General features: G+C 40.1%; 1 protein-coding gene and 1 long non-coding RNA gene across 2 annotated transcripts; both read left to right on the forward strand.

Annotated features, from left to right (window-relative positions):
- Positions 1–10,955: 10,955 nt before the first annotated feature.
- Positions 10,956–14,793, forward strand: LOC127342115 (uncharacterized). The gene is made up of 5 exons (XR_007876233.2): positions 10,956–11,332; positions 11,421–11,517; positions 11,683–11,759; positions 12,644–12,718; positions 12,872–14,793. It is a non-coding gene; the product is annotated as an uncharacterized lncRNA (long non-coding RNA).
- A 2,107-nt stretch (positions 14,794–16,900) lies between these two features.
- LOC127342117 (uncharacterized) lies at positions 16,901–20,500 on the forward strand. The gene is made up of 3 exons (XM_051368058.2): positions 16,901–17,320; positions 18,061–18,521; positions 19,891–20,500. Exons 1-3 carry the CDS (start codon positions 17,156–17,158, stop codon positions 20,327–20,329), a joined length of 1,065 nt encoding a protein of 354 aa, XP_051224018.1. The 5' UTR covers positions 16,901–17,155; the 3' UTR covers positions 20,330–20,500.
- The last annotated feature ends 15 nt before the right edge of the window (positions 20,501–20,515 follow it).

Here is a 20,515-nt window from a genome sequence, read left to right on the forward strand (position 1 = left end):
GCATTGTTTTTACCAAGTGTCACAAAGGGGTACCTCTATGCCACCTGTACAAAGGTCTAAGGAGAAAGCTCGCATTGGATTTCTCGCTATTGATTATTCTTCAACTTAGACATCCATACCGGGACAACATAGACAACAGATAATGGACTCCTCTTTTATGCATAAGCATATACCAACAATTAATAATTTTCTCATTTGAGATTTGAGGATTGTTGTCCAAAACTGAAACTTCCACCATGGAGCATGGCTTTAGTTAGCGGCCCAATGTTCTTCTCTAACATATGCATGCTTAACCATATGGTGGTAGATCTCTCTTACTTCAGACAAGACGGACATGCATAGCAACTCACATGAAATTCAACAATGAAAAGTTGATAGCGTCCCGGTGAACATGGTTATCGCACAACAAGCAACTTAATAAGAGATAAAGTGCAAAATTACATATTCAATACCACAATAGTTTTTAAGCTATTTGTCCCATGAGCTATATATTGCAAAGGTGAATGATGGAATTTTAAAGGTAGCACTCAAGCAATTTACTTTGGAATGGCGGAAAATACCATGTAGTATAGGTAGGTATGGTGGACACAAATGGCATAGTGGTTGGCTCAAGTATTTTGGATGCATGAGAAGTATTCCCTCTCGATACAAGGTTTAGGCTAGCAAGGCTTATTTGAAACAAACACAAGGATGAACCGGTGCAGCAAAACTCACATAAAAGACATATTGAAAACATTATAAGACTCTACACCGTCTTCCTTGTTGTTCAAACTCAATACTAGAAATTATCTAGACCTTAGAGAAACCAAATATGCAAACCAAATTTTAGCATGCTCTATGTATTTCTTCATTAATGGGTGCAAAGCATATGATGCAAGAGCTTAATCATGAGCACAACAATTGCCAAGTATCACATTACCCAAGACATTTATAGCAATTACTACATGTATCATTTTCCAATTCCAACCATATAACAATTTAACGAAGGAGAAACTTCGCCATGAATACTATGAGTAGAAACCAAGGACATACTTGTCCATATGCTACAGCGGAGCGTGTCTCTCTCCCATAAAGTGAATGCTAGGATCCATTTTATTCAAACAAAACAAAAAATAAAAACAAACCGACGCTCCAAGAAAAAGCACATAAGATGTGATGGAATAAAAATATAGTTTCAGGGGAGGAACCTGATAATGTTGTCGATGAAGAAGGGGATGCCTTGGGCATCCCCAAGCTTAGACGCTTGAGTCTTCTTGATATATGCAGGGGTGAACCACCGGGTGCATCCCCAAGCTTAGAGCTTTCACTCTCCTTGATCATGTTGCATCATACTCCTCTCTTGATCCTTGAAAACTTCCTCCACACCAAACTCGAAACAACTCATTAGAGGGTTAGTGCACAATATAAATTGACATATTCAGAGGTGACACAATCATTCTTAACACTTCTGGACATTGCATAATGCTACTGGACATTAGTGGATCAAAGAAATTCATCCAACATAGCGAAAGAGGCAATGCGAAATAAAAGGCAGAATCTGTCAAAACAGAACAGTTCGTATTGACGAATTTTAAAATGGCACCAGACTTGCTCAAATGAAAATGCTCAAATTGAATGAAAGTTGCGTACATATCTGAGGATCATGCACGTAAATTGGCTTAATTTTCTGAGCTACCTACAGGGAGGTGGACCCAGATTCGTGACAGCAAAGAAAAATCTGGAACTGCGCAGTAATCCAAATCTAGTACTTGCTTTTCTATCAACGGCTTAACTTGGCACAACAAAACACAAAACTAAGATAAGGAGAGGTTGCTACAGTAGTAAACAACTTCCAAGACACAAAATAAAAACAAAGTACTGTAGGTAAAAACATGGGTTGTCTCCCATAAGCGCTTTTCTTTAACGCCTTTCAGCTAGGCGCAGAAAGTGTGTATCAAGTATTATCAAGAGACGAAGTGTCAACATCATAATTTGTTCTCATAATAGAGTCAAAAGGTACCTTCATTCTCTTTCTAGGGAAGTGTTCCATACCTTTCTTGAGAGGAAATTGATATTTTATATTACCTTCCTTCATATCAATAACAGCACCAACAGTTCGAAGAAAAGGTCTTCCCAATATAATGGGACAAGATGCATTGCATTCAATATCCAAGACAACAAAATCAACGGGAACAAGGTTATTGTTAACGGTAATGCGAACATTATCAACTTTCCCCAAAGGTTTCTTTGTAGAATGATCAGCAAGATTAACATCCAAATAACAATTTTTCAGCGGTGGCAAGTCAAACATATTATAAATTTTCTTAGGCATAACAGAAATACTTGCACCAAGATCACATAAAGCATTACAATCAAAATCTTTAATCTTCATCTTAATGATGGGCTCCCAACCATCCTCTAACTTTTTAGGAATAGAGGCTTCACGCTCTAGTTTCTCTTCTCTAGCTTTTATAAGAGCATTTGTAATATGATGTGTAAAAGCCAAATTTATAGCACTAGCATTAGGACTTTTAGCAAGTTTTTGCAAGAACTTTATAACTTCAGAGATGTGGCAATCATCAAAATTCAAACCATTATAATCTAAAGCAATGGGATCATCATCCCCAATGTTGGAAAAAATTTCAGCAGCTTTATCACAGGCAGTTTCAGCAGTTTTAGCAGTTTTAGGCAGTTTTTCGCGCTTTGCATTAGAAGTGGAAACATTGCTAACACCAATTCTTTTATTAGTATTAGTGGGAGGTGCAGCAACATGTGTAGCATTAGCATTACTAGTGGTGGTAATAGTCCAAACTTTAGCTATATTCTTCTTTTTAGCTAGTTTTTCATTTTCTTCTCTATCCCACCTAGCACGCAGTTCAGCCATTAATCTTATATTCTCATTAATTCTAACTTGAATGGCATTTGCTGTAGTAGTAATTTTATCATCTAAATCCTCAGGTTTAGCAGCCATTTTATTAATTAAAGAAGATTGTGATGCAGACATATATGAGATTCGGGTTTCAGCACTAGCAAGTTTAGTTTGCAACCCCGAGATCTCCCTATTCAGATTTTCAAGTTGATTCCCTATATTCTTCAACAAGGTAGATTGCTCATTCATAGTTTTAGTAAACAATTTATTTTGCTCATATTGTGATTGCATAAAGCTCTTGGTGGATCTTTCAATTTCTAGCATCTTTTCTTCATTAGATGAAGCATATCTACCATAAAAATTACCATTAGCAGGGTATGGCCTAGAATCATTGTGATTGTTATTTTTAATGAAATTCACATCAACATATTCTTTTTGAGCAACTAATGACGCTAGCGGAACATTATTAGAATTAACATTAGGCCTACCATTCACAAGCATAGACATAATAGCATCAATCTTATCACTCAAGGAAGAGGTTTCTTCGACAGAATTTACCTTCTTACCTTGTGGAGCTCTTTCCGTGTGCCATTCAGAGTAGTTGATCATCATATTATCAAGAAGCTTTGTTGCTTCACCAAGAGTGATGGACATAAAGGTACCTCCAGTAGCTGAATCCAATAAATTCCGCGAAGAAAAATTTAGTCCTGCATAGAAGGTTTGGATGATCATCCAAGTAGTCAGTCCATGGGTTGGGCAATTTTTAACCAGAGATTTCATTCTTTCCCAAGCTTGAGCAACATGTTCAGTATCTAATTGTTTAAAATTCATTATGCTACTCCTCAAAGATATAATTTTAGCAGGGGGATAATATCTACCAATAAAAGCATCCTTGCATTTAGTCCATGAATCAATACTATTCTTAGGCAGAGATAGCAACCAATCTTTAGCTCTTCCTCTTAATGAGAAAGGGAACAATTTTAGTTTAATAATATCACCATCTACATCTTTATATTTTTGCATTTCACATAATTCAACAAAATTATTAAGATGGGCAGCAGCATCATCAGAACTAACACCGAGAAAATTGCTCTCGCATAACAAGATTCAAGAAAGCAGGTTTAATTTCAAAGAATTCTGCTGTAGTAGCAGGTGGAGCAATAGGTGTGCATAAGAAATCATTATTATTTGTGGTTGTGAAGTCACACAACTTAGTATTTTCAGCGTTGGCCATTTTAGCAACAAGAATAAAGCAAACTAGATAAAGTAAATGCAAGTAAACTAATTTTTTTGTGTTTTAGATATAGCAAACAAGATAGCAAGTAAAGTAAAACTAGCAACTAATTTTTTTTGTATTTTGATTTAGTGCAGCAAACAAAGTAGTAAATAAAACTAAGCAAGACAAAAACAAAGTAAAGAGATTGAGAAGTGGAGACTCCCCTTGCAGCGTGTCTTGATCTCCCGGCAACGGCGCTTTAAATTTAGCTTGATGGCGTGTATTTCACACGTTCGTTGGGCAACCCCAAGAGGAAGGTATGATGCGCACAGCAGCAAGTTTTCCCTCAGAAAGAAACCAAGGTTTATCGAACCAGGAGGAGCCAAGAAGCACGTTGAAGGTTGATGGCGGCGGGATGTAGTGCGGCGCAACACCAGGGATTCCGGCGCCAACGTGGAACCTGCACAACACAACCAAAGTACTTTGCCCCAACGAAACAGTGAGGTTGTCAATCTCACCGGCTTGCTGTAACAAAGAGTTAACCGTATTGTGTGGAAGATGATTGTTTGCAGAAAACAGTAGAACAGTATTGCAGGAGAGTGTATTTCAAGAAAGAGAATTGGACCGGGTCCACAGTTCACTAGAGGTGTCTCTCCCATAAGACGAAACAGCATGTTGGGTGAACAAATTACAGTTGGGCAATTGACAAATAAAGAGAGCATGACCATGCACATACATATCATGATGAGTATAGTGAGATTTAATTGGGCATTACGGCAAAGTACATAGACCGTCATCCAACTGCATCTATGCCTAAAAAGTCCACCTTCAGGTTATCATCCGAACCCCCTCCAGTATTAAGTTGCAAACAACAGACAATTGCATTAAGTATGGTGCGTAATGTAACTAGTGACTACATCCTTGAACATAGCACTAATGTTTTATCCCTAGTGGCAACAGCACAACACAACCTTAGAACTTTCATCCTTGTCCTGGTGTCAATGCGGGCATGAACCCACTATCGAGCATAAGTACTCCCTCTTGGAGTTACAAGCATCTACTTGGCCAGAGCATCTACTAGTAACGGAGAGCATGCAAGATCATAAACAACACATAGCATAACTTTGATAATCAACATAACAAGTATTCTCTATTCATCGGATCCCAACAAACGCAACATATAGAATTACAGATAGATGATCTTGATCATGTTAGGCAGCTCACAAGATCCGACAATGATAGCACAATGGGGAGAAGACAACCATCTAGCTACTGCTATGGACCCATAGTCCAGGGGTAGACTACTCACACATCACACCGGAGGCGACCATGGCGGCGTAGAGTCCTCCGGGAGATGATTCCCCTCTCCGGCAGGGTGCTGGAGGCGATCTCCTGGATCCCCCGAGATGGGATCGGCGGCGGCGGCGTCTCTGGAAGGTTTTCCGTATCGTGGTTCTCGGTACTGGGGGTTTCGTCACGGAGACTTTTTATAGGCGGAAGGGCAGGTCAAGAGGCGGCACGGGGGCCCCACACTACAGGCCGGCGCGGCCAAGGGGGGGCCGCGCCGCCCTATGGTGTGGCCCCTCCGTGGCCCCTCTTCGTCTCTCCTTCGGACTTCTGGAAGCTTCGTGAGAAAATAGGCCCCGGGGCTTTGATTTCGTCCAATTCCGAGAATATTTCCTTACTAGGATTTCTGAAACCAAAAACAGCAGAAAACAGCAACTGGCACTTCGGCATCTTGTTAATAGGTTAGTTCCAGAAAATGCACGAATATGACATAAAGTGTGCATAAAACATGTAGATAACATCAATAATGTGGCATGGAACATAAGAAATTATCGATACGTCGGAGACGTATCACCCCCTCCCTAGTGTTTTATGTTGTAGAACTCTTTTGAAGTATCTTCTTAAATAGAGATATAGAGATGTCTTAGATAAATTCTTGAAGTGTCCCCTTCAATCGAGAAGTTGGGATGCTATCTCCACCAAAAAACATCTCTTCTCTTCTACATGCTATATCAACAAGAGAAACTATTCTTCCTCTCTTGTCTTCTTTAGTTGGAATTGTTATCACCTTCTTGATGGTTTGCGAGTACAATTCAAATGTACTCACGGTTTTGTCCCTGGCTATTTACTTGGCCATACTTGAAGGAATTCGACAAATGAAGAAGGACTTGGACGACGTCTATGCGAGCTAGGAACGTCTTCCCAGTCAGTTGCCTGTAGGGTTTATGGTAGATGACTTGGGCTCCGCGCTGTTGAAGTGAAGATGCTACTCTGATGTTTAGTTAGGCCCCTCGAGGCTATTATGTAAGTAATGGTCATGAGACCTTATTGTAATTTTCTTATTCCGCTTTGTAATGGATGGTGTAATTTGATATCAGTTCGGTTGTGTGTTCACGGCGCACTGATCATGGGATCGTGGACTGTATACATAACAGGGTATTTCGGACAGTTAGTCCGGGTCCCCACAGAGCTGGTATCAGAGCTATCCTGACTGTAGGAGACCTTAGTTAGCATGGACGTTAGTTAGGAAACAATTACTTGGGTAAAAACTATTTACGAAACAAATTCTTTCTTTAGTCGGAAGTATAGCTTCTACTCCTCTTATTTATTCAAAGCTTCTAAATTCTTACCTCTCCGCTTTATAAAAAGGTTTGAAAATCCTTACTCTATTGTCTCATCCACTTCAAACCTACATATTGGACGATGTCCCCGACTCAGACCCGGAGACTCGAAGTCGAATATGGATCAACCTTTTATGAAGTCTCACGTATCTCCAACAACAGCTATTGAAGATTGGAGGCCGACTTAGTGTGCAGATAAAAGAATAATAAGAACATGTCTTTGGTTATCACCAAAGTCTGTCAAAGATCTGACCTTGTTCCTCCGTGGACTTGCACCTTTTTGCAGTCGTCAGGGATCAAGTCCTCAATTTCTTGACTAGTAATTTTTAGGCCAGCCACGAGAAGATCTCGATTTCAGGAGCACCTCAACAGCTACCTCTACGAAGACCTCATGTTTCCGGGATGTCGAGACAAGAAGTTCTACACAGTTTGCCCCTCTGCCTCAACATCAATGACTCAACACCCGGCCCCTTCACTACCAACTGCTACAAGGATCCAAGTCGAAGCTGATGCTGACGATATGAAGACGTTGCATATGTGACCAGCCCAAAACCAATAGGATGGATAGGACAAACTCAATCGCTTTGATTGAGGTAAACCCGCGCATTAGGAATTTCTGGGTACTTAGAGTACCATGTCTGGTTTGATGATTGCTTGTAGTTCCCTAGTGTGCTGCCTTGAGTGTTTGTATCTGTTTGCTGTGTGCATGTATGTCTTGCTATTTAGACGTTCCCGCCCTTTTTAATTGTTTGAAATTTGTAAAACAAAAATTAAAAATGGAAATCTGCCAGTGTACTGTTTTTCTAATAAAAATAGTTTGGTAGCTCCGATTGATGTGATTCCAATTGCACTAGAACCAGTATGAAATTATCTTTCAGATGCCACTGACCTTGTATTTTTAGGATTTTTGTGCGATTTTTAATAAATAAAACTCGATCACTGTTTCTGGTTAGTATTTTGAGTCTCAAAAATTGAAAAATAAATATTTTTGAATGATTCCAATTGTGTTGATCTTGTTTTGTTACTGTGCATCTAGGAAAAATACCAGTAGCCTCTGTTAGTGGTATTTTGTCTCTGGTTATGGTTGTATGGGTGTCTCATGCTATGATAGGATTAAAGTTTGCCTTGCTGATGTATTGCTAACTGCTAGTTAGTTGGGTAGATTAACGAAAGACTCTAACTCTAAACCCGTTAGCAGTTGTTTTTCAACCGTCAGGGAAACTAACTCAGACCCCTATCTACGCCGACTACTTTCAAGGTCATCTGAAGCATCTCTACTACACCAACAAAGCAAAAGCCAATACCTTCAAGATCAGCCGGAGCATCTCCACTACGCAAAGACAGAAGAATCCCTACCTTCAAGAGTGACTGCACCTCTGCAAGAAGACCTACTAACTTGGTCTAAACTTGGAGTATAATCGCGCTAACCTCGAGGATATCTTCTTGAAACCACCCCCTAACACACCGTCTAACCCGTTGAGTGAACAATAGCTTCAAAGCCAAGCTACATCACATGGTTCATCTGGTCCTTACCAAGTGAACCTCCAGAAGATACCTCAAGACTCAAGACTTTAGGCGTAGTTTACCCGCTAACTTCTTAGCTGGTAGAAGCAGCACCGACCCTCAAGCTGAAGATTGTCTTCGACGCCCTCTGTTGCGGCTTCATATGGATACCAACCAGGCATTTCTTCAACTTACTAACTCACTACGCGTCCTCTATGGTTTAGTTAACACCGTGAGTGCCTCTTGAAGTTGTGGTCTGCACGTCGCCCCCGAAGACTCTTCAACTGAACAAGGAAGATCGACGACTTCTTCAGAAGCCCCAGACAGGACCGCAAGGCAGAAGCTCTAAGTTTTTCCGAAAGCCCGATGAAAAATCTTAAGGGTGGAAGACTTCGTCTTCCACTAAAAGTTGGAGCTAACCCTCAAATTTTAAATCTTTCTAAAATAAAGTTGGAAACGTGGGATTGCACTAACCCCTCTTGAAGCCGTGGACTACACAACTTTCTCTGAAGATGTTCCACGCAAGACAAGAGATCAATGACTTCTCCAAAAAGCGCCCGACAAGACCCGTGGCCGAGGCTCTAAGTTTTCAGGAAACCCGCTGAACAATCCTAAGGGTGGAAGACTTCGTCTTCCACTAAATTTAAGCTAACTCTAAAAAGTTTTCAACCCTGCTCAAGCACCATTGGGTGCACTAACTCTCCTACAATCATGAACCCCGCTAGGTTCATTAAGAAGCTACAGGTCTAACATCTGCATGGAGTGGTCAACCCCTTCATGAAGCTCGCCATCGGCAGGAATCCATCATGTCTCCCAGAAGATCAAGCAACGACCTTCTCAACAATGGCACATCCACAGAAGAATGGAGTCTAACTTTCGTTAAGCTTTACAACCCCTCTAGTTCTGCGCTCAGTAATCTCGGGACGAGATTATTTTAAGGGTGGAAGAGTCTGTAACGCCCCACTTTTGCAAACTTGTTTAATTGTCCTTATTGCAAAAATTAGGGGGAACAAAAACTTTTTCTAAAGACTAATTAGATGAATTGCCTTGATCTGTTTGTTATGATGAATTGCCTTGATCTGTTGGTAGATGAATTATCTTGATTTGCTTGTGAGTATTGTCTTGAGCTACCTCATAGAACAACACCCCTGGTGGTTAAACAAGCAACTCACCAAATAAAACACATGTGTGGCTTAGGAAAAATTGTTTTCCTTTTTACTACATCAAACCTCTCTCCTGATGACAACCTGAGTGTGCCACCTTGATTTTCCTCTTTGTGGTACAAGATAGCTCAATCATCCTTAATTCAAAACTTAGGATCGTCTACCCCTCATCACATCCTTCTCTTATACCCACTCATCATGGTTGATTCTGAAGCCAAGTCAACAATCTGTTTTGGTAGGCTTATTCGTTCCAGACTTTGGCAGTTGATATCTAAGCCACCACCACTGTTATTGGTGATCTCAGTGCATGGATCCCATCTATGCAACACCCTCTTCAACCTCCACGTCTTGCATGTCTCAGTCAATCCTTGAAGCTCATATATTCAACTTGATCTTGTACCCTATTCAATGATTCAACACTAGATCACTTCCTTCAATTTTACCTCTTGTTTTATTTCAAGTTTAATCTTCACAAAACCAAGAGTGGGAATGGTGGTACATTTTGTAGCCATCATCTACCCATGAGAACACTTCTCCCTAAATTAGTTTTCTCTCTCAAAAATCCCATTGATTTTCCTTCTCTAGTTTTGATCACAAAACTACTTCTAGTTTTACTAAAGCTTTTCAAGATATTTCTTCAAGGAAAACAAGGAACGGAAATGGGTTTTGTTTTCTCATCCAATTTCTACCTAGTACTGATTTCTAAAAACATTATTTTCTATCTTGCCTTCTTTTTAACAAAAGGCTTGTTTATGGTACCTATACCATTTCTTGTTTTCCCTCTTGCTTAGTTTACATTTGAGAAAAACTCTACTTTACTTGAGAAGGTAAGTAGAATATTTTGAACTCCTATGTTCCAACTAGTTCCTCTCAACATTTTCAAATTCCATTTCACTTGAGTTCATTCCCAATTGTCTCTAGACAATTGAGGTGTGTCCCATACCTTTCAATTAAACTCTTTTTCAAATGGCAACTCTTGCACATCTTATGCACATCTCTGATCCACCACATTGCATCCCCTCAATCCTCCAATTTTTGATCAAATGGATGATCATTTGATACTTTCAAATCACTCCCAATTGACCTCTTATTTCAAGAGCAACTTATATTTCATCATACTCATCTCAATCCTTTATTCTTTCCATCATCACCTTGACCTCATGAATTGATGATTTGTGTCAATATATTCATCCTTGTGAGTATATGAATACTTCACTCACCATCTCTCTTAGCCTTACTCTGCCATTGTCTAAACCACCATCATCTCTTGGCCAAATTGACAATTTGATCAAATTATTTTATTCTTCAACATAGGCACCAATGTTTATTATCACCTCTCTCCCATATTTGAATACATCACCAAGCCACTTTTGGCTAATCATCCCCAACACTCAACTTGGCCGACATGCATGAAATGGCATTGCACTTTGCTTGTCCTCTTGTAATATCAAGAAGTAGCCGGCCATGCCAAGCTCTTGGCATGCATGAGCTGAAATTTATTCATCTTCATTTTCTTCTCTTACAAGCCTTGCCTCCCAACTAACCCAATAAATAAATGGGCAGCCACCCACCTTAGCCAATCACAAAGGAGGCAGCCAACTCACTCTCCCTCTATAAAAACTCCTTGGCCGGCCACCACCTCCACCTTTGGCTTCATTTTTCACTCCCCACTCACTCCTCCACAATATCTACACCCTCATAACTCTCTCCTACCTCTCCCCCACGAAAATGCTGCTCCTCCTAAGCTCCATGGCCGGCCATGGCCATGGGAAGCCTCCAAGATGAAGCTCTCCCCCTCCCTCAAGCTCCTCCTCCCCATGAGAGCATTCCTCTCACTCTCTTCCCCCCCAACCCTAGCTGGTTTCCTCTCCTCTTTTTCTTCCTCCATTGCTAAGATTGGATCTTGATGCAGGTGCATGTTGGTCAAAGCATGGAGAAGGTTGAGCTATCCTCAGATCTGAAGTTCTTGAGCAAAGTTCGTCCAAAACCTTGCAGTAATTTCTGTATCTTGCTGTTTCAGATTCTGGTACGAACTTGTAAAATCCGCCAAATCTTGTGTGCAGATTCAAATTGAGTGATTCAAAGTTCCACAGATAGGTATTGAAAAGATCTACAACTTGGCGTTGGTCTCATCCTCAAAGTAGTTAAGGATTTTGCACGGTAAATAAAGTTCTGAAAACATGAAGAATCACTGTTTGTTAGATTTCTTCCGTTTTACAAAACCTTTTTGAGCAAACTCAACTGTGGGTGAAAGCCCTCTCCAGTACCTTCATTTTGGCGTTGGTTTAACTTCAATTGACCTCCTGAAATTGAAATGGTTCACAGATTAAGATCTGATCAGATCTGACTTTGTCGAATTAAACCAGGAGCTTGGAAACGAATTTTTGAATGAAACAAATTGGGTAAGAAACACCTATTCAATACCTTTCAGATGCAGCTGACCTCATATTTTTATGATTAAAGTACGATTTGTGGTGAATTAAACTTGTTCTATGTGTTCAGCAGACACGGCTGTTAGCTTTTAATTCATCAAAAATCCATTTTTGAACCTAATTGAGTGATTCCAATTCTGTAGGATTACTGAATGTTTTCTTAATCATATAAAACAAGTTTCAAACCTTTTTCTGTTTTGCAACTCCATAGTTAAAGCAAATGGTGAAAACATGCAGCAAACTTGTAAATCCATTTGAGGGAGTTTCAAAAACAATTTGAACCCAAATCCATATGTGTGTGAATCTCAGTTTAAATATCTTTCAAATGCCAGTGGCCTCATATTTTTAGGATTTTTCTACGATTTATGGCTTACAGATCTTGTTTTCTGTACAGTCAGATTGAAAGAAATTCCTAAAAATTGTAGGTTTAATATTTTTGGGTGATTCCAATTGGGTTAGTCTTGTATTAGTACTGGCTATCTAGGAAAAATATTATTAGTCTCTGTTCATACATATTTGTTGCTGTTAGTAATGTTTATGTGTGACATGCATTGTTGAAGCAAAACTTTTCGGTTTATTTAAAACTCTTGACCAACTCTTTTTAGTAGAGATGGGCAACCCTTGTTTTATGCTTGCAAAACAAAACCTCTGCAACCTAACATTAGCTCTTTTGTTTTGCTTAAGTTTTCAAATGATGTGGTATATGGTTTGCTTCCTATTTTTGTATGGTGTTAAGTGAGCAAATTAAACTAGGAAAACTGTTTTCCACTTTTCCAAAAATGTTTGAAAATGTTTTGTGAATGTATTTGATGTCAAACTAATGCTCTTGTCCTCTTTATGATGTTATCTACCAGGGGGTACTTAGCTTGTGCCATGGTGATACCGAGAGAGGCAATTGCTAAGTTGTGATATTCTCATACCTTTACTAGGTAAATAAAATGGGTTCTCTTTAAGTTGTTTGTGGTATCTATAAGACCTTAGTATGTTATACCTTGGCTGCATGGTTAGTTGTTGATTGTCGAATGTTGTCTTGTTGATGCAATGTGATTGATTGTGTTCCTTTTATATTTTTCCGGCGATAGTTGCGAACAATTCGAAGAAGAAGAAAAAGTGGTTCGGACGAGGATTTTTTTTAATATTGTTGGAATTCTTATCTGATGAAGTTGAAGAAGTCCAGGGACAAATAAGCCAAGGCAAGCCATCTTTTGATCTCTTGCTATTTATCCTTCTTATTGTGCTCATTGCTCCATTATACACTTGGTTCCTTGTATCATATGTGATTTTTGGTCCTCTACTCTATGCATGCTTATTCCCAAAGTATGTTGAACCCCTTGTTGATGCTTTGCATACTTGCTCCCAAGTATGTGAACCCCCTTGTTGATGTTATGCATGCTTACCCTAAGCATGTATGCCCCCTTGACCATATCCATGTTGTCATCTTCTTAGTGGTATGATGATTAACATCATGACCCCTGCTTGAATCATCTTAATTATGTTGTCCCTATACATGCTTATCCTAAGTATGTATGATCCCCTTAACACCTCAATTATCATCCCCTTAGTGGTATGATGGCTAGCATCATGTCATTGTGACTCTTAGTTCCTTCATAAAACTATAGGTTGGGAACCCCCTTGGAAAAATACCTTGTTGAAAATAATTTTTGAAAACCTTGGGTGAGTTGGACTTACCCAAGTGTGTGTTTATGAAAGGAAAGGATCTTGGCAAAGATGGTTGGAAAGAAAATCTTGTTTTTGAAAACTTTGGCGTCTAAGTATTCACCCGTGACAATTAACCCGCGCAACCACATTACCCTGGAGTGGGACGGGGCTTAGCTCGTAGTTTGTTCTTCTTAACATGGGACACCGCACAACTATATAAGGGTAAGGTTACCCCTGAATCCGGATTGTCGTTGGTGGAGACAATAGTATAACGGGAGGCCTTCGGGGCTGACCCGTCCGGAAGACACTATGGGTCTCCTGGCTTAGCGGTGGAGCCACGCTCAAAGTGAGGTGAGCTGCCACGGTGCCGGTGAGGTACATACTCCATAGGGTAGGATCCCGTGCTAAGACGAATAGGCGAAAGGCTATGTCCGAGTTTTTGTCATGGCATAGTTGGTATGCAGGGATGATACCCACATGATAAACTCGCGGATCTTGTGGGGAAAGTGTGCAAACTCTGCAGAGTCAAATCTATTCGAATAGCCGCGTCCGCGGTCATGGACGGTTGGAATGGCTGTTGCTTAGCCTGATGAGTTTTTGGTTTACAAAAATTGTTTGGAAAATGAAAGAAAGGAACTTGTTTTCGGAGTACCGGAAGGGTACGGGAATGGTTTGGTTGATCATATGGAGATGGTCGGAAAGGAAAAAAAATTGGGTTACCCCCTCCCTAGTGTTTTATGTTGTAGAACTCTTTTGAAGTATCTTCTTAAATAGAGATATAGAGATGTCTTAGATAAATTCTTGAAGTGTCTCCTTCAATCGAGAAGTTGGGATGCTATCTCCACCAAAAACATCTCTTCTCTTCTACATGCTATATCAACAAGAGAAACTATTCTTCCTCTCTTGTCTTCTTTAGTTAGAATTGTTATCACCTTCTTGATGGTTTGCGAGTACAATTCAAATGTACTCACGGCTTTGTCCCTGGCTATTTACTTGGCCAGACTTGAAGGAATTCGACAACTGAAGAAGGACTTGGACGACGTCTATGCGAGCTAGGAACGTCTTCCCAGTCAGTTGCCTGTAGGGTTTATGGCAGATGACTTGGGCTCCTAGCTGTTGAAGTGAAGATGCTACTCTGATGTTTAGTTAGGCCCCTCGAGGCTATTATGTAAGTAATGGTCATGAGACCTTATTGTAATTTTCTTATTCCGCTTTGTAATGGATGGTGTAATTTGATATCAGTTCGGTTATGTGTTCACGGCGCACTGATCATGGGATCGTGGACTGTATACATAACAGGGTATTTCGGACAGTTAGTCCGGGTCCCCACACAAGCACTAAAGAGGAAATTTACTTTGATGATACTATGCCTCCAATATATGATGATTACAATGATAATTATGTTATTTTCAGTCCACCTACTATTGAGGAGAAAAGTAATTATGATTACAATATGCCTCCTATATTTGATGATTATGGTGATGAGAATAATAATGATAGTTATTTTGTTGAATTTGCTCCCACTACAGTTAATAAGAATGACTATGCTTATGTGGGGTGTAATAATTTTATGCACATGGCTCATGATAACAATGTTTTATGTGATACTTATATTGTTAAGTTTATTCATGACGCTACTGAAAGTTATTACGAGAGAGGAAAATATGGTTATAGAAGTTTTCATGTTACTAAAATACCTCTCTATATGCTGAAATTTTTGAAGTTGCACTTGTTTTGCTTTCCTATGCTTGTTACTATCTACCTCTTTGATTTATTTTATTACAAGATTCCTATGCATAGGAAGTGGGCTAGACTTAAATTTGTTTTATATTTTATTCTTGATGCTCTCTTTTACTTCAATTCATATTTGTTATGTGAACATCTTCTCAAACTACTGCGCCTAGCTGAAAGGCATTAAAGAAAGCGCTTATGAGAGACAACCCATTGTTTTATTTCTGTAGTTTTTTGTTGAGTATTGGAAGTTATTACCTCTGTAATAACCTCTCATTATCATTTTTATTTCGTTTATGTGCCAAGAATAGCCTTTAATAGAAAGAAAGTAAGGTTTAGGGAAGTTGTTGTCTAGAAACAGATTATGTGTTGTCACCATAAAACTTCGTATAAATAGCCAGAGCAAAATTTTGAGCTGCCATTTTTTACGCATATGCTCCGGGTTATTATACAACTTTCGTTAGTTGACCACTTTTCGAGATGAGCAGCATAAGATTTTAAAAAAATCGATCTTTACCTGCTGTTCTGTTTTGACAGATTTCTACACAATTTACATTTGCTTCTTAAATCTCTTTCTTTATGGGTTTTTTTGATCAAAGAGTTTTTTGAAGAGTTGCTATAGTAGCTAATGTTTTAATATATGTTTGATATATGTTATAACTGAACCCAAGTGGATTTGTTATTTTAATTGTACTAATGTTGCTAATAGAGAATTGTGTTCAGTTTTGTATGAAGGAAGTATTCAAGTGTAGGGAGAATAGAATGATGTGATGAGATGAAGGATGGACAAAAGCTCAAGATTGGGGATGCCCCTGCCATCCCAAGAAATATCCAAGAGGTACAAGCGTCAAAACTTGGGGATGCCCTCTTCATCAACAAAGCATCAGGTCATCTTTCTATACGCTATATTTTTATTGCTTCATATACTATGTGTTGTCCTTGGAGCTTCTTTATTTTTTGTTTTTAGTTTTCTTTTGTTTTGCTTGCTTTAGCATATGGTTGGATTCTAGCATTCTTGTGTGGGAGAGAGACCATTTTCATTGCAAAAAACATTCCAGCTTTTCGCTCTATTTGTTCTGCGAGTGTTCTAGTTTTATAATACTGCGTTTAGCTCTTGTTCTTTCACTTAAGTTTTGTTCAGAGCTCGTTAGTATTCTTTATTTATGTATGATTAGCTCTCTGGTCCATATTGTATTTCATGTTTCATGCTTATAGTGGTGCAAAAGAAAGCTTATCTAGACCGTGGCATAGACTTTAGCGTGTTATGTTGGATGTTATTCTTATTACATGCTTAGTATTTATTGTTATAACATGACTTGTCTCAAATAGCTGAGAGTACGTAACGTGTCATTGAAAGAATTATGCGTTGTTTCCATCATAAAAACATAATATTGTGATATTCTCCTTTGATGCTTTATTGGATTGACTTGGCGCATGCTATACCATGTTATGACTATGACCAGTAAACTAAAGAATCTATGATCATTTAGTTTTTAACTTGTAATATCACTTTATACTTTAATTGATAATGTTTTGTCGCAATGCATGTAACCGGGCCTATACTGGGCCAAACAATTTAACCTCGTACAAGTCCGTCGAAAGATGACGTGACATGTCCGACCGGACGGGCTGCGCCGCAGAGCCCAACCCGGGACCAAACCCAACAGTAACACCACACGTATCCCATCCAAGCCCTTCTCGAAGCTTCTACGCCTCCCTAATTTCCTATCAACATCCTCCGACCCGAGGCAAAGCCGCCTTTCCCGTCACAAGCACCAAACTGAAACTGAACCGGAGACCGAGGCCACCACCCACGGGCTGGTGACAAGAGCGAGCGAGCCGACCTTTTCCGGCGAGGAACCGAGAAGGCCGGCAAGATTCGAGGGGGCGGGGGAGCCAAGCGGAGACCGCCGGAGTCGTCGTCCACGCGGCCCAGCCGCCGCCGCAAGGACTCGCCCGCCGAGGCGCCCAAGGAGATGGGGGTCGACTACTACAAGGTCCTCGGCGTCGACCGCGGCGCCAGCGACGACGACCTCAAGAAGGCATACCGGAAGCTCGCCATGCGCTGGCACCCGGACAAGAACCCCACCAACAAGAAGGACGCGGAGGCAAAGTTCAAGCAGATCTCCGAGGCATACGAGGTTGCCCCTTCTTTCTCGATCTCATCCCGCTACCCAAGATTACTTCTTTTTTTCTTCTTCCGCTTGGATCGCCTGCCGATTAGCGAAATCATCCAGATTGTCTATTCTATCCGTACACAAAACGTGAATCGAAGATAACAACCCTACATAACAAATCATCCAGATGTATCGGCGTTGCCATTATGTTGTGTCCTGATAGGAAGCGATTCCGTTTAAGGACCAGTTTTTTACATGATACTTGTATATGCCCTTTTGTTGAACTTGTGCGTTTTACTGCATCAAGGCAAATGACTTGCCATGTTTAGAAAAATCGAAGCTTTAAACTGGAAAATGTGTAGAACTGCATCGCAAATCCTTTGGTTATATCGTTGGATGTTACTGTGTTGTTTAGGGGCATAACTGATGTGTATGGGGGTGATTTGCATCCTTGTTTGGAGTTCGCAATTTAGAAGTAATGTTAAGCAGGAAGCAGAAACAACTGCCGGAAGCTGGAAACAATTTCTCTGTTTGATGCAAACTCTAATCCACTTCTTTGTAACGATTTTAGTTGCAAGGATTCACACACTTGAAAATCTTAATCTATAGTTGGTATTATCTGGTAGAGAAAATTTGAAACGTTGTTTTTAGTCCAGACCTTGCAGTTGAGCAAGATCAACTTCCTGTGTTTGTTAAATACTCTTTATCCAGTAATTTATTATAAATGTACACTGATGCTAATGCGTTACCTCATGAACTTTCAGGTCCTTAGCGATTCCCAGAAACGCACAGTATATGACCAGCTTGGTGAAGAAGGGTTGAAGGGACAGCCTCCCCCAGGCGCGGGAGGTCCTAGTGCATCTCCGTTCTACCCTGGCGGTGGCCATTCCACCTCATTCCACTTCAATCCGAGGAGTGCAGATGATATATTTGCCGAGTTCTTCGGATTCTCTGGGCCATTTTCAAGCATGGGTGGTATGGGTGGCATGGGGGGCATGTCGGGTGGCACTGGCGGCATGAGAGGGGACCCTAGATCCTATGGGTCAATGTTTGGCAATGAGTTCCTCTCCTCGCAATTTGGTGCGCAGAGTTCTGCAAGTAATATGCCGCGCCCATCACACAAGCCTGCATCCATTGAGAATCGGCTTCCAGTTACCCTTGCTGATTTGTACAAGGGTGTAGCCAAAAAGATGAAAATATCAAGAGAGGTCATAGATGCCACCGGGTAAGCTTCCTCTATATTCCAGTAACTTTTCAGCTTGGCACGTTAGCTATGAGAAATTGCAGCTATGGGGATTTAAATGAATTCTCCTTTTGTGAATTAGCTGCATTACAATCTTTTATTTGGAGCAAAAATTGTTTTTTCTTTTATGGCCTGTGCGTGCCCATTATTGCTGCAAGGACATAACTTGTTTTCGACAGAACTATTAGAAATAGCTATGCTAATTCATAGTCGTCAACTAACTAGGCAAGATGTCCTTATTTTAGGTATATATAGTGATGCATTTTAATTGCTTAGCACTTGGCTTCATACTTCCGTGACAGGGTTGGGAACTTGAGATTGTCCAGAGCCAGAGATTATATGGTATTTTTTTAGTTTTTTGTAACGCAGAGATGGTACCTGGCTATTATTAACCACGGGAAGTCCAGTGTGTTAATCATCTTGTTTCCTTGCCAAGCATCTCTTTATATTGTAAATAATGTAACAAGAGCTACACACGTGCTCTTGTTATAATCTGACTTGGATTCGATTATCTGATTGTCAGAATCCGACTCGGATTCGAGTATCTGATTGTCAGAATACGACTCGGATTCGAGTATCCGTTTGTCAGAATCCGACTCGGATTCTAGTATCTGATTGTCAGAATTCACCTCGGATTCGAGTATCTGATTCGGAGAGAATTTTGGACACACCAAATAACACCCGGTTTATGGCACGTTGCCATCTCATATTTCCTTTCTTAGGGTATCTTTTCATCTTTCCCTAATGATTACCTTCCAATTTTGTCCAGTTGTTCTGCTTTGCTAACATGGGAATGTAGGAAACATTCTAAAAATAGATATACTATTTTTAGACGGAGGAAGTACAACCTCTAGATCATATCTGCATATATGTCCCGTTCTGCTTTGGTAAAAATGTGAATGTAGAAACAGTAAAAAAAAGGGCTATACAACCTCTAAACTCATGTTTGCATATCTATTTCAGTCTGACTTAAAGAACAAGTTGGTGTTGGTGCAGGATTGGTCATCTTGTTAACCGTTTTAGAGGCTAGCTTCCAATCTCACCTAGGCAATCCCTAGCATCAGCTGGCGGCCTAGCTTTGAGGCTGCTTTTAGAAGTCAATTCACAAAATTATTTTGTGCATGGTGCTGATATTTCCTTCTGTTTTAGGGACGGTGTATGTATATGTTTGCATTTTATGACATAGTCCCTCCATGCTTTGATTCATCTGCATTTGCTGTGGTACCTGATATTATGCTGTGACAAAAATAGATTGTCATTTATTCTGAGCCTTTTTTCTTTCGAAGACCATGCTCTCTTTGCAAACTTCTTATACTGGATGCCTGCTTTCTAATTTTACTTATCTTTTCAGGAGAGTCTCACAAGTAGAAGAAATTCTGACTATAGATGTAAAGCCCGGTTGGAAGAAGGGGACAAAGATCACCTTTCCTGAGAAGGGAAATGAAGCTCCAAACATGATACCTGCTGATATTGTTTTCATCATTGAAGAGAAGCCCCATGATGTTTTCACTAGGGAAGGAAATGATCTCGTCGTGACAGAGAAGATATCTTTGGTTGAAGCACTGACTGGATATACTGTGCGTGTTGCTACTCTTGATGGGCGTATTCTGTCTGTACCCGTTAGCTCAGTGATCCATCCTAGCTATGAAGAGGTGATCCCTGGAGAGGGCATGCCAATACCTAAGGAGCCGAATAAGAAGGGAAACCTGCGGGTTAAGTTCAGTATCAAGTTCCCTTCCAGGCTAACGTCTGATCAAAAGGCTGGGATCAAAAGGCTTTTGGGTTCTTAGACTTAAATGGCATTCTATAGACTAGCAAAAGTGGTTGTGAATATTGCCACCGTGTGGCTAGGTAGATTCTGTTTGCCTGAAGAGGCAAATGAGTGGAATTGGTTAAATGAGGGTATCCCATAACATGCCTGTAAAAATTATATTGATATGTTGTTGTTTTTATCTCCATAATTTGCTTGAGTCTTT

Source organism: Lolium perenne, chromosome 3 (genome assembly GCF_019359855.2).
Source record: "Lolium perenne isolate Kyuss_39 chromosome 3, Kyuss_2.0, whole genome shotgun sequence".
Classification (NCBI taxonomy): domain Eukaryota; kingdom Viridiplantae; phylum Streptophyta; class Magnoliopsida; order Poales; family Poaceae; genus Lolium; species Lolium perenne.

What these genes read in the sequence shown, in the direction of transcription:
- LOC127342117 (XM_051368058.2), top strand. Translation starts at nt 17,156, where the DNA reads ATGGGGGTCGACTACTACAAGGTCCTCGGCGTCGACCGCGGCGCCAGC. An exon ending in AGATCTCCGAGGCATACGAG is followed by an intron (nt 17,321 to 18,060) that starts GTTGCCCCTTCT and finishes ATGAACTTTCAG; the next exon opens with GTCCTTAGCGATTCCCAGAA. An exon ending in GAGGTCATAGATGCCACCGG is followed by an intron (nt 18,522 to 19,890) that starts GTAAGCTTCCTC and finishes TTATCTTTTCAG; the next exon opens with GAGAGTCTCACAAGTAGAAG.